Source organism: Ischnura elegans, chromosome 4 (assembly GCF_921293095.1).
Source record: "Ischnura elegans chromosome 4, ioIscEleg1.1, whole genome shotgun sequence".
Taxonomy (NCBI): domain Eukaryota; kingdom Metazoa; phylum Arthropoda; class Insecta; order Odonata; family Coenagrionidae; genus Ischnura; species Ischnura elegans.
The window spans coordinates 72,850,622-72,864,339 of NC_060249.1; the positions used below are offsets into that span (position 1 = coordinate 72,850,622).

Consider the following 13,718-nt stretch of genomic DNA (forward strand, 5'->3'; position numbering starts at 1 on the left):
CGACCATTCATTTTCCTATCTCCCTACCTTTTTGGGTGAAAAATTGCGCCGGGCCGATCATAATTTGGTGCTCTCAGGAGTGGTGGGGGGAGTATTTTGGAGGGGAGAAGGGAGAGGAATTAGTTTTTCCTTTCCAGGAGGACACGGTTAAGAAGGGAGAGGAGAATCCATAGGCCCTCTGGCCTCCCGCAGTTCTCCCACAACTACTCATCGGTGCCATCGGCGCCACGAGGCTTTCCGACGTTCCCCAAACGACTGATTACTCCCTCACGATGTGATTTATTTCCGTTGCGCGCTATTTGTAAAGGGTGACTTGGTCGGATATGAAAATATTAATCTATAAGGATGGGGATCGACGTGAAGTCATGAGAGATATCAACGGCGCCTTAAAGACTTTATAGCATAATAAATGACGGGACGTCATTGATTCCTCTCCATGACCATCTCCGTCATCTTAGCGGCGAAACTGAAGTCATCACTAGCGATACGAATGGGAAGACTTTGAAGAAATTGGCATAAATTTTAGATGTTATACTGGTAGGAAGCTTTGTTATTTATTTATTCCGTGATTTCGAGAAAAAAATGGCTCGGAGATCTTTAAAATGGGCCGTTTCCAAGTGATTTCACTCAATCTTTTATACAGCTTATTTAATCATCAAAGCTATTCGCAATCGTAGTGGTGTATTGCATGGGAATAAGTGTGAAAATATTATTTTATTCAAAAATAAAAAAGAAAGTAAATCATATACCTTTACCTAATCATTATACATAGTCTATCAGGAAAAATTTCATTTCCTATGACTAATGGAAATCATAGATCCACATACATATTCGACGAATTGCATTTACTAAGTTTTATCAGAATTTGTCAAATGAATATTGCATTAATCATTCGATTATTTACAAAAATAGGCGTGGATGCATCCGGGTAACGTTTATATTAGCTAATCATTACTTATATATTTATATTTTTCCCCAGATATAACTTATTACGAGAGTCTATTGGTCCGGTGTATAAACCCAATGCATGCGATAATTTAGGTCCATTTCTCAGTTAAAAGCTAGATTAAATTTCAACTTTAATTAACATGGTTATCAGCACCCGTCAATCAACCACGAAATGAACACCGAAGAAACGATGCGACGAATATAAGAAATGGTTATTTTATACGCACAGATCCATCCCTTATTTCAAACGACTTAAAAATAAATGTGAAAAGATTCGTTAAGGAAAAATCAATTAATTTGAGCCCGTGAAATCTTTTCTTTTTCGCGCGGAAACCAAAGCCATTTTTTTCTGCGGCTCCAGTCCCCAGCCCGCGTGACAGAGAAAGATCCTCAGGGTAATTGTCTTTTCGGAGTTCCTCAATCAACCGGCGGACACACACCGACGAGCCGCCCTGTGGACCGGCCGGTCTCTCCCGCCGACCTCCGATACCTTTACCTCCCCAGACAAACACATCCATTTGCGCCTCAAAACCCACTCCACGAGGTGAACCTTCCCCTACCCTCACCGTCCGGCTACCTCTCCCTTCATTCCTTAACTCATCTCGCTCCAACACACTGGTAACAGCCTCCCTTCTCCATCTCGGAACGGCTTCTTTCCCCCCCCCCCCAACCCCCTCCCACCATTCCACTCCTCATACGTCGGCACGATAACCATTTACCAAGTCCTGACACGGGAAATAATAAAAAATAAATCTTCACTACAATAGGTGTCAAATAAAGCTTTTCAACAACTCGCCGGGGCTAGCGCGCTCCAGGGGGGGCAGAGGGTGGGGGAGGTGGGGACAGGGCCGTAGAGGGAGCCGAGATAGGTGGCCAGGGGTGGCGGGAATGGAGGGACGTTAGGATATCTACGAGGGCGAAAAGGGGCTGCCTATCCTCCTTGCGTCCTGTAGTAGCTCTGCTCAACCCATGTGGGGCCAAAATATATATACCTACTGATCCATATTCTACGGTGGTAAGTCATTTCAATCGAGTACCTGCGGAACTCCGCATTACAAGCAAAAGATCACCTGGGGCGAAATTCAGGAACGGAGTCCAAACTTTCCGGTTTGATAGGGTCAAATTGGTATGCAAATCCCTGAATTCGATTCCCGATAAGTTCGTCTTTCTATTCTATTTATTTATCTCGAATTCATTTGTATAAAATAATAAGAGGAAACTCATAACATTTCCCCATTTCATTTTAGCACAAAAACTCATTTCACGTCATGGGTTTTAAGTGTAATAGAAATAACTTGGATAAAGTGACTAAGTTTGCAATAGGTTTTATGGATTAATTATATAATTCTACAGGGGAGTGTGACCCCGTTGTTTTGTCTTGAATTTATGATAAATATGAAATAAAATTAAATGACATTAAAAATAATTGGAATTTACCGGGTGAGCATTTCACACTTACCGTTATGTGAGCTGAGATCTCTAACTTTCTGGTCCAGTGCAAGTGCTCTTTCTGCCTCACCCCTCTCCTCTCTCAACCTGAAAAGAAAATGATATTGTATATTAGATTAACATTTCATTTTTGCACTTTTAATAAAATAAAAGTTACTCCGCCAGTCAGATCGGCTTTTATCATTAAAGAATCATGACCGCTGTAACAATTTATTTAGACAAAGGATTCTTACGGTTACATTTCTATATTAAACTAAAATCAGTACGTATCAATGATTCAATGGAATTAAAGTGATGCTTTTTCTTCTCAAGCAGGATTTCAAGGAAAAACTAGTTTTCCCAAGAGCGAATTTGCGAATAAAATACTGGATGGCACTTTGTTAAATATATGAATGATTCAATGAAAGCAATCGCATTTGTGGAACAGAAAAAGACAGGTTCTTCCCTAAGTAGAATATAATGAAGCAAGCCGAAAGCTCTCACTTTGAAGATAAACGACTATATTATAAGGTCTGAAATCTCCGAAATTCACATTCACGACTGAATCTTTATCAAGAGGATTGCTCTTGAGGGTTCGGTGAACGCGTGATAAAAGAGCAATAGAATGGAACGGCGCCTCATATGTCCCTGGGAGGAGAAATGCGGTTTGTTCCTCGATGGGTAAGTCCCGCGTGATAGGGATTATGCGAGACCATCTGGCAATGAGCAAACAATAGCCTCCTCCAACTTCCTTTTATCTCCCACCAGCCTCCTCGATGTAATACTAACGATTATGAGGCTGATTCGACAACAGAGATTCAAGCGCAGCAGAGGAAATGACTGAGGATCAAAGAAAGCACAGAAATGGTCAAACATTGCATATTTAAAAAGCTAAAATCGCTAAGAAGCATAATAATTCAACGAGGAAGCAAGAAAGTCATTGAATATTTATTGTTGTACTTTTATTTTTGAGTTCGAGGAATTCAGGCGTTATATTCACATTCAGTAAACAACGATAGAAATAAGCCTATAGAGCGTACTTATACCGTGGGCAATGTATTTTATTTTACAGAATATTATTAGTATAGCACTTCAAAGCTCAGAATTAATACTCTGCCTAATAATTACCCCTTTGTCATTCATTGTTTCAACGATATGTCATTTGATGAAACATGATTAGCTACAAAAATAAATTTGCATGGTTAAACCACGGGCTGAGAGTGAAAAGTATTCTGCTTTAAACAACTTTTATGATTCATTTTATCAAATTTGTATTCATCAAATACGTTTTTAATATCTAAATTTGAAATGAAGAATACATATATATTTTATTATCCTCATTATTAGCCAAGGAATTCTGTACATTTAAATACAAAGTCCTGTATGGTGTATTCCATGAGACAACTTAGAAAATCTTCAAACCACAGCAACTTTTCCAAACTTGAGGTATCTATTATAATTTTAAGGCTGCTTAATGTGTCAAAAAACATGATAAAACAGAAAAAAAAACTTTAGTTAAATCTCACGGAATATCAATAAGTTGCGAACTAAATTTTCGTGAAAATTTGGTTAAAATGATCGTAAATTAAACGACGCCTACAGAATAAAATTGAAAATCCAATACCACTTATTCTCGAGGACTGACAAGTCTACTGTCTGCAACAAAACATGGTTTGTGCAATCACAAATGCTTACAGGGATTGAGGTCTTATTCATGTCCACCTGCGAAGCCCGCTTCAACGAGGCCGCCTCACACCACACGCGTTAATCATTTATCTGATAAATATGAAAACACGACAGAAGCGTGCTGTGTGCATTGTCAGGGAAAGAGTGGCTTGCACTTGTTTGAGATGGGATCACACTATGCCCACCGCCATCACATGCGTCAAACATCAACGCACTCCTTCCATCCGCACTCGCCAAACGCGTGCAGTAAATACACCAGCAACTTTCTAATCTAAGAACATTCCCAAACTAATGAGTGAGGGCGAGAAAAAAATTCTAACCCTAAACTCTGATAATTTTTCCACAAAATTATAAGAAAGAGAATGTTATTAAGTCAGAAAATATTTTCAAACAAGACTTTTATTTTGGTGGTTTACTAAAAGGCCAATTTATCTTGGCGATGATATATCGTCAGCTATTCCGCTATCTCCGCCTTGTTCAATGGGCTGAAGCCTAAACCTGAAGAGCTGGAAATGTAGTCGCTGAAATGATCTACAATATTATTTAATATACATTCCGGTGGTACACTATAAAGCCACTGGAATCAGAGACAAATAGCTTTTTTCATTTCGCTCTTTGGCTGATTAGCATCTGGTGAATATAATAGAGCAGAATGCGGTGTAATATGGGGAGGAGGAGAATTTTGAAGGAGAAAAATGAGCGTGAGGTGGAATGCCAGCTGGAGGCAAACTGTGACGAGATAAGGTGTAGCAAGGGTGATAGAATGGGAGCAGGTGAGCCTCGGATTGGTTGCAAGTGTGTAGTAATGACTCGAGCATGTGATACCGAGCCACATAATTGGCACACTTGTGATATTACAGGCAGAAAAATTATTTCGTACTATCCACGAAAATTAATGAACATAATTTGGAATAAATATAAACTATTTTAGGAGACTTTAACTCAATGTAACACCGTCTGTTTGATGAGATAGCAAATTAGCTTAAAAACACCATTTCAACATATCTCTGCTATTATATCACGTTTTGTAGATATTAGGAACTCATCCAGTTAAATACAATACATTTCAAATGAAATGAAATTTTCATCTCAAGTGTCTTCGTATGAGCGAGAGGATTTGTTAATATGCACGATAATGTACACCAATATGTTCATGCTTGTGAAAAAAAACGATTTTTAAATGTCTTTAAACTCAATTATATGGCAAACTTCATAGAGTGGCTCATTGGCATCAAACGAGACTGATTCATTAGAAAATCATAACCGATGAGTAGGAAATTTAGAGGTGCCTTTCTCTCCGTAAAATAATGGCAATGCATCGCCTCCAATAACCATCTTTTCTATGATTTCAATCTCCCAAAACCATCGGCAACCCTTTGGCAAGTCAACCGCGTGGAACGCAACACACATCTGACCGTTTTATGAGCATCATCGCAATCATCCAGACATCATTGCGGATACGAGGACATCCAGAGTCTCGTAAATCATTGAATTCCAGAAATAAAACTTGGGCGAGGACGCCCGGTCGTATAAGGGTCACAAATGAATTTATCCTCTCACCATACGTATTCTTTTTTCGTCTCTGAATGGTAATAAAACTACGAGTGGCAAGCGAGGAACTAGTACGCGGGCAAACGAACGATCGACAAGGCATTAACACAAGGCACACCCCTTCGTGAGAAAATCACTTCAAACACGGCTTGCACGTAACAGATCCCCGATATCTATTTCCCTTTTGTTTCCGATAAGGCCAGGCGGCGTCTCGTCATTACGTGTCCGACCGATTTTGTTTGCGCAAAGCCGTTGACATTCGAGGCCCATTTAACGGCTGTACAAAGCAAAAAAAATAATAAATAACGGCCGCTCATTCGTCAATCCAGTTTCCTGATATCATCATCCACTCATCCGGCTCACATTTTTCCCTTTGTCACTTACCGAAAGGCCAGTGTCCATGGTAACGGTTGCAAGGGAAAAACCTTCGGAAACAAAAGAGATACGGAGAGAGCCAGTTTCTATTTCATTAACTGGGAACCCATCGAAAGGGATTCCCGCAATAACCACACGTGAACTAATATTTGCCGTAGCACGCGTCCAATGGTAATAGCGCGAGCGAATCTTTAGATAAGGGGAGCACTGCTAAGCCATCACAAAGCTCCGGTCGTAATCACACCCAATCTCGATGCCAAGGCGACATATTGAATTGGTATAAAAATAAGTTCGAGAAATATATTGTTCCTTCATGACTAATGACTGAGGGCGTAAAAGCGTGGCGTGAAACACTCGCAATCTCTCTCTGCGGCAAGGATAGTCCTTGATGACGGAGAAAATTGTCTACCGGTGAACCAAAGCGAAGATTCAAGTATCACATGAATCTGATTGGTTCATTTCATCAACTCTTGAGGAAACAGCAAACGCTGAATCCTACAAAGACCAAATGCACTAAAAGTGTTGGCTCTAAGGTTTCCGCGGCGTTTCTTCACACGAGTCACGGCTTTTGGGTTTCCCTCCGCGTTGTGTTGTCCATAGGTGACGACAGTCCAGCCATCCTGTTGGCCTATAGACAACACAACGCGGTGGAACACCCCAAAGCCGTGACTCATATGCACTAAAAGCGGTACAGTTCCCTTCCCTGTAAACAATCAATCCCAATTCGAATAATAAACTTCATTATCATTTGGTGAGCATGTGGTTAAAAACGATGGTCGTCATATTTTACCGGAGCGATAAAGTGGTTAAGATGTGTCGCTCCTTGAAGGTGTACAAAAATTATTTCCACTAGTACTAAATGACCATGGCAACAACTGAAATGTACGCTTAACTCCCCTACAAAACTCTTAACCTCTTTACTTCCATTTTTCCTCACCGTTGAAGTCCCCATAATAACCCTAACCTAGCGGATAGTGAGGAACACTTGGGAGAATATCGTAATTAACCAGCTCTGAATTACATTTGCTCGATTTTTTTGAGCTTAAAACAGAATAAAATTTATTTTTGTGCACCGATGAAACCAGATAGATTTGGAGGACAGTAAGACGCATGATCTTTTCTCTCAAAAAGTGATAATGCCCGAATCCAAACGAATTTCGGTCGATCCTAATTATAAGTGGCAACATAAGGGAAAAACTACACGGGAAACAAGAGGTTCGAATCGTTTGTCGAGAACCTGCGGATTCTCACCCCTGCAAAACAAAAGGAATTGGAAGTAGCCACGGGGGGTCGGAGATACAGGGAGGGTTTGGGAGCAGCGAAGCGGGGGAAACAAAAGGAAGATGAAGAAAACACGTGTAATAACGATACTTTTTCCCTCGCACCACTCCTTAATTACCGCGCGCAACAGCGGGGGAGGCAGGGAGTTGCACACGGCTCCGCTTCAAAGGAGACGAAAATCTAATTCTCATCTTAAAAGGCGCCGGCTGACGATATCCAAGGGAGTCGCAGAAAAAGCATCTCTCTGAACACCAGCCGACCGACGGACCTGCGGTGTTAGACGACCCTAAGGGTACCACGTGGGCTCCCGAGACCACCATTGACCACCACGGCGCCCAGCGTGAGTTGCCGCCACTGCTGGCAGGTTGGACGGTATACCCGAGGCGCCGGTACAGGCGTCCGCGGCAAGATACGGACGGTAGGCAGGATAAAGGAAATCGCTTCGTCACACTTACTATTTCCGGCAGAAACAAGATACCATCATAGTTACCACCTGGAATAGCATCATTTTGACTCAGTTCTTTAGTCCAACCACAACGTGAAGGTTGGAAGGCAAAGTATCGGGTTGAACGCTTGGTTGAATTGCTGATCATCGAATACATACCTACTCAAAAAAATGATTTATAATTAGGTTATCCATTAGAGACTTCCCCAGTAAATAAAACCCATCATATTGATGACGTAAAATGAAAATTGGTTTAATTTTAAAAAAGAATAAAGACAGAAAATTTTGAATTTTGTACTTGAACTGTGTAAAAATTAATAATGTTCGTCATTGCTTAAAGCACTCAAAATATCGTGTAACGGGGCTCCTGAACGTGATTTGATGGACACAACCAAGCGACCAAAGTCGTATGATACGTCAAGTATAGCATTTTTCAGGAAGTTTCTCATTTTATTTCTTTAAGGTTTCTTAAGATTCATACTGTCGTCATTCACGCCCGTGAGTCTTATAACACGGAACACGTGTCTGCAAGTAGAATGCTGTGCTCTGAATGACCTGTCCGCTAACAAAGAAACGCAAAAATTTCCAGAACCACTGCAGCATGTTACTTGCGTTTTTATATTGAAATACCAACACTTTCGCGGTGCATGATGATCCATTTTAGACTGTGTCGCGAGTGTCTCAAAAAGAGTAATTGGCAAAAATGGTATCATTTCATTGTACGCATTTAAAATCAGGATAATTCAACAGTAAGGAAAAAAAGAAATATTCGTTAATATAGGATTTTGCTCGCATTTCAAACCAATACGTAGACGCAGTTCATGGACTTAGATTTAACTGGCAAAATTCGAACAGTCATACTATAGCCTACATACACGATAGCAATTACGGACCTAAATTAACTTTCTACAATTCGTGTAAATAATTTTATATTTTCTGTTCGTATTCTTGCTTTAAGTTAAATTTCATTTAATTGTACGTCATCAATATGGTGGATTCTATTAGCTGGAGGACACTCCTGATGGATCATCTAATTATAAACCATTTATTTGTGTAGTGTATTCGCTAATCAGCGATTCAACCAAGCGTTTAACGTGAACAATTTGCAAATCCCTATCGAAATTAGACTGCCATGCCAACCGTGACACAATATTTCAATTTCAGTCAGCAAAACCCACGGAATAAATCCTTCAAAGCAGCAATTAAGCCATAAAAGCGAACGTCACGGGCTTGCGCGATATTCCAGACAGAAACGGGATATTATACCACCACCACCATCACTCAGAAGAGTTGAAGAATCACTCCCATATTGTTTATCTCTACCCGCGAATTTGCATATAATAATCACGTGCGAAATGTGAGAATCGGACAGGGGAAAAACGTAACGAGGAAGAGCACTAATTTGGCCGTCGCTCATAAATATTTTGGGCAAATAACTGAGAGGTTGGGGAGGAGAAGTGGAAAGGGGTGTGTCATAGCCCTTCAGAGGCTCATTAACTCGTCCGAAAATGTTAGGTGGATACGTTGTAAGGAGGAAGTCAAGAAGGACGGGTAGGAAACCAACAAGGGAAGCAGAACTTCCAGAAATAATATGCCCATTCTCCAAACTCCAGAGCCACTTTTGTTCAACAAAAATTGCTATTTTCAGCGCCATGATACCATCCCTAGAAGAATAGAGAAAATCCCCTCGAAACGCTAAAGCGATAAGTCAAGAAATAGCTCAAGGACGGCACAAATAATATCGACCAAGCATTGGTGTCAAAGCATATGACGAACTGCAAAAACGATATTTGAGAAAAAAATGGGAAAACCTTAAGCTAATATGGATAATGTGAATAAACGAAAATTAATTTACGGTACGAAAGATATTGGATCCACAAGATTACATGGGGGCAAAATATGGTCATAAAAGTAATTTCTTCGCAAGTTTGACACACTACTAAATGCAGCCATGAGTAGCAGATGATTAGAATAAAAATTTATTATGTTCAAAAACTTAATTGACATCCTGCGGTGACACCAAGGCTATCTTTTAGGTAACTATTCAACCTGATACAATGCTCTTAAGCTTTTTCGTCGGCTCTAGATGGTGAGAAGGTACATTTTTTTCAGCAAAATCTAGACTTTGTACAAGACTCCTTACCTTCCCTTGAAATAAAATCAAAGTGAAAAATGTGAAAACTTACTCAAAAATAACTTACTATTATTGCTTAAAGATTTCAGACAAAATCAATGTTATGATGATGTCACAGGAGCAGTCAGTTTAACATACCTCAAAACGCAATCGAAGAGAAAAATGGAAAAAACTTACTGAAAAATAACTTATCTCTTAAAGATCTCTAACAAAATCAATGTTATTAGGATGCTACAGGATTAGTCTGTTTACAGGATTAGTCTGTTTAGCATCTCTCAAAACACAATCGAAGAGAAAAAAATTGAAAACTTACTCCAAAATATCTTACAATTGGTGATGGTTCTTACTATTATTGTCAGCTCACTCGCGAGTTGTTGAGAAGATAAGCTCAGTATGAGACACGAGAACGAAGGAAATGGAGTATGAGCCAAGGGAGACGTAAGATGAGGTGTGGGAGGCGTGACCAATAGCCTCACGATCGCATCTCGGCTGCCTCTTGCGAGGCCTCCCGCACTCCCACAACCCTTACCCCCGAAGAACATCACTCTCGGCTGCGAGGAGATATAAAAAAAAGACGGTCGAAAAGAGGCGAATCGGGAGACTGATGGCAGAGAGAGCACCCCGTATGGCGCGAGGTCGTCCCAGATCAAGCACACATTGAGGACCACCGAAAACGTTTCCCACAGTTCTCCTGCTCACCTCCGCAGATATCCGCTTCGATTCTCTCCCACCAGATCCACAGCATTCCCACGGTGCATTCCACATTCTCTACACTTAAATACCTTCCCCACCAGAGGGAAGGTGTTAAAGACACCCCCCAAATACACCACTTGAGGATGCGTGAATTACATACCGAATTCAGTCATTATTTTTGTGCATTGCCAGAAGGGCATTGCTTTAACAAAAAAAAAAGCAATTAAATGCTACCCGTTTTGAAATTTTTTACTATGATTAGTTAAACCCGTTTTGGAATTTTTACTTCTCTCGGTTAAACTATCATTGGCTACGACCCTGTACTAAAGTACGCCAGCATTGGACGAAATGATTGACACGAAGAAAAAATTAGAATACCAGCCTTTTCAGCAAGAAATTCCCACACAAAACGTGAAACCTGTTTTGGATATTTTCCACAAATTCCTTGCTTATCAACACATTACAACCCAATGGTACTTCTAAGTAACATAAAAAATGTATAAATTTTTAGCTCTATTCAGGAAAGATTTAAACTACGTACGTGTTTTTTTTCTTGGTGCTGTGTTTATAATTTAATGGTGAAATATATAGCTTCCACAATAATTATGATTGAGTAGAAAATTTTCACTTTTCTAAAATGAGAAATTTTTCACAGCCAGAGGAGGAAAATTAGAATAGAGTAGATTATTCTCCGAGCATACAACTCTAACAGATTCTACCCCTGCAAGGTTTCTTCACAGCAAATTAGAGTGAGAAATGAGGACGTACTAAGAAGAGTGAGAGAAAAGATAAGTCTTATAAAAACCTTCATAAGAGGGCGGAGTAAATTAATCGGCTATATCTTGGGGCATGATTGCGTGTTGAAGACAATCTTCGAGGGACGAGTGGATGGCAATAATGGAAAAGGAAGACCTCGAATAACACATTTGGAGCAGGAAAAGAAGGATGTGAAAGATAATAAATGCGTTGTGAAAACATTCACTGATAGGAGAACCGAGAGGAGATCTACGTTAAGCCACTCTTAGGATTATTGACCTGTGATGATGCTGAAATTGATTTCAACTCCATCTAGTCAAACTTAAAGCATTTTTTTACGATTTTGGCCATAAATCACCAATTGATTCGTCAGTAAATCACATCAATATTAAATATTTAAAGGTTTATTTACATAAGCATTAACTTTAAATGACATAGTTTTCTTTTAAGAATTAATAGCTAATAATAACAAATAATTAACATATAATAGTCTAAGGAAATCCATATCCGTTCTTTGAATTCTATTTATTTTAACTTCCTTAGTTGCGAGGCTACTACCTCATCCACAATTCACGGCCATCTTAACTCGAACCTAGTACTTTACCCTCAACTATATTTCTTAGGAGATTGCCTTGCTACAAAGAATCCCCAGTGATGTTCATGTTCCATTACTCCATCTCTTAAATTGAATGTCTTTTCTGTAATATCCATCAGCACCTCTATACTGCTTTTTATTTGTCCTATCTTTTTAATTTAATCCTTTCCTGAATCCACCGCTTCCAATCGATACTTTTCCATGATATAATGCCTGGTTTATTGGATTTCTATCACTGAGGACGAATTGCTCATCGAAACGTTTGAAGGAGATATACCTATAAGACCTTACGCGGTATAAAACCCGAGCAATCTTCACTTAGACGTTTTTTATATTTTCTCAATACCTCAGCGAGTGTCACATGAGTGAGAAAACATGTTGGAAATAGTCACTTTCTACGAAAAATTTAAATCAACCATTCCGGAAGCAAAATAGAGGATAATTTTATTCCTTTTCGTGAGAGCAGGCACGAGGGAACCCCTTCTAACTCTGTCCCTCTCACACACGAAATTAAACACCCACCGGAGCTCACTTCCTTCCCACCTCATCCTTATGCTTCCCTCCAGCTATGCGAGGAATATATTTATTCAATTAATGAAGAGCGTCATAACTTTTTTAATGGCTATTCAGGTTTTCGTTCTCCATCCGGGCGCACCAAACGCCCTCTCTCGTTCACGCGGTCAGCGATTCCTCGTCTCCCACAGGAACGTGGCCGCTCGTTCTCAGCTATCAAAACTTGGGGCGTCGCAGTGGAAATAAAACCGGTGGCGATTATTTGCCCACGCCTCTTGGATCGGACTAAAAACGAGCACTTATCTCACGCAGAAAACTATTTTTTTCTCTCCTTTCTTCCTGTTGTTCAAGCCGTGGAAAACACCTGCGATTCCCACACAAGACGTGAAACCTGTGTTGGATATTTTCCACAAATCCCTTGCTTATCAACACATTATAATCCAATGTTGTTTCTAAGTAACATAAAAAAATGTATAAGTTTTCAGATCTCTTCAGAAAAGATTTAAACTACTTTGGTGCTGTAAAGTTCAATGGTGAAATATGTAGCCTCCACAATAATTATGATTGAGTAGAAAATTTTCACTTTTTTAAAATGAGTGGTTTAAAATTTCTCCCAGAAGCAGTTCTGGCTTTGAAAGGGTTAAGATGAGGTGGATTTTATGAGTGGGTAGCAATGATTAAGAACAGCGAATGGTGCATTGATCGATCAAACTAACGGAAATTAAATTGGGATTGGTTAGAAAGTCATTGAGAGAATGGATTTAACATATATTTTATTCTCTTGGCTTAAATGAAAATACGCGAAATACAGTCTACGGCTCTTAATTTTTTGAAAAGAACAGCCAGATTGATGTGCGTACCAAAACTGACCTAAAAAAACATTTAGGTGTAATATTTTTGTTTCTCCAACACCAGTCTTCAAATGAATAATCATTAATTTACCAGGAAAATTATTGTTTTGATACCCCGAAGAACAACTTTTAAGGAGACTAATGGATAGTCAAGGAAATATTCCACATTCATCCGTATGTATCAAAAATGTTGAGCCACTCGAGTTAAAAGCCAACTGAGCAAAGGACAGTATACTATATAACCTGGTTATTCAGCGATGAAATTTATAAGGGACATTGCGGAAATATAAAAGATAAGCTCGACAAAATCAACTCGCGGCGGCAACTTGTAAAAAGAACTCCGAGGAATTTAAATTGGGAGAGTGATTAAATACTCAGAAATCTTAATACGCACAATGCTCTCTCATGTTTTATGAACATCTTAAATATATTAAAGGGGCTAAGTAAGAAGTCACCGCTCAC

At 39.6% G+C, this 13,718-nt stretch overlaps 1 protein-coding gene across 1 annotated transcript in view; it reads right to left on the reverse strand.

Annotated features, from left to right (window-relative positions):
- LOC124158166 (transcriptional regulator ovo) overlaps positions 1–13,718 on the reverse strand; it is a 773,475-nt gene that overhangs the window by 264,554 nt on the left and 495,203 nt on the right. Inside the window, exon 6 of the mRNA XM_046533350.1 lies at positions 2,408–2,484. Within this exon, the coding sequence (XP_046389306.1) occupies positions 2,408–2,484 (77 nt within the window). The remainder of the gene's footprint in view (positions 1–2,407; positions 2,485–13,718) is intronic.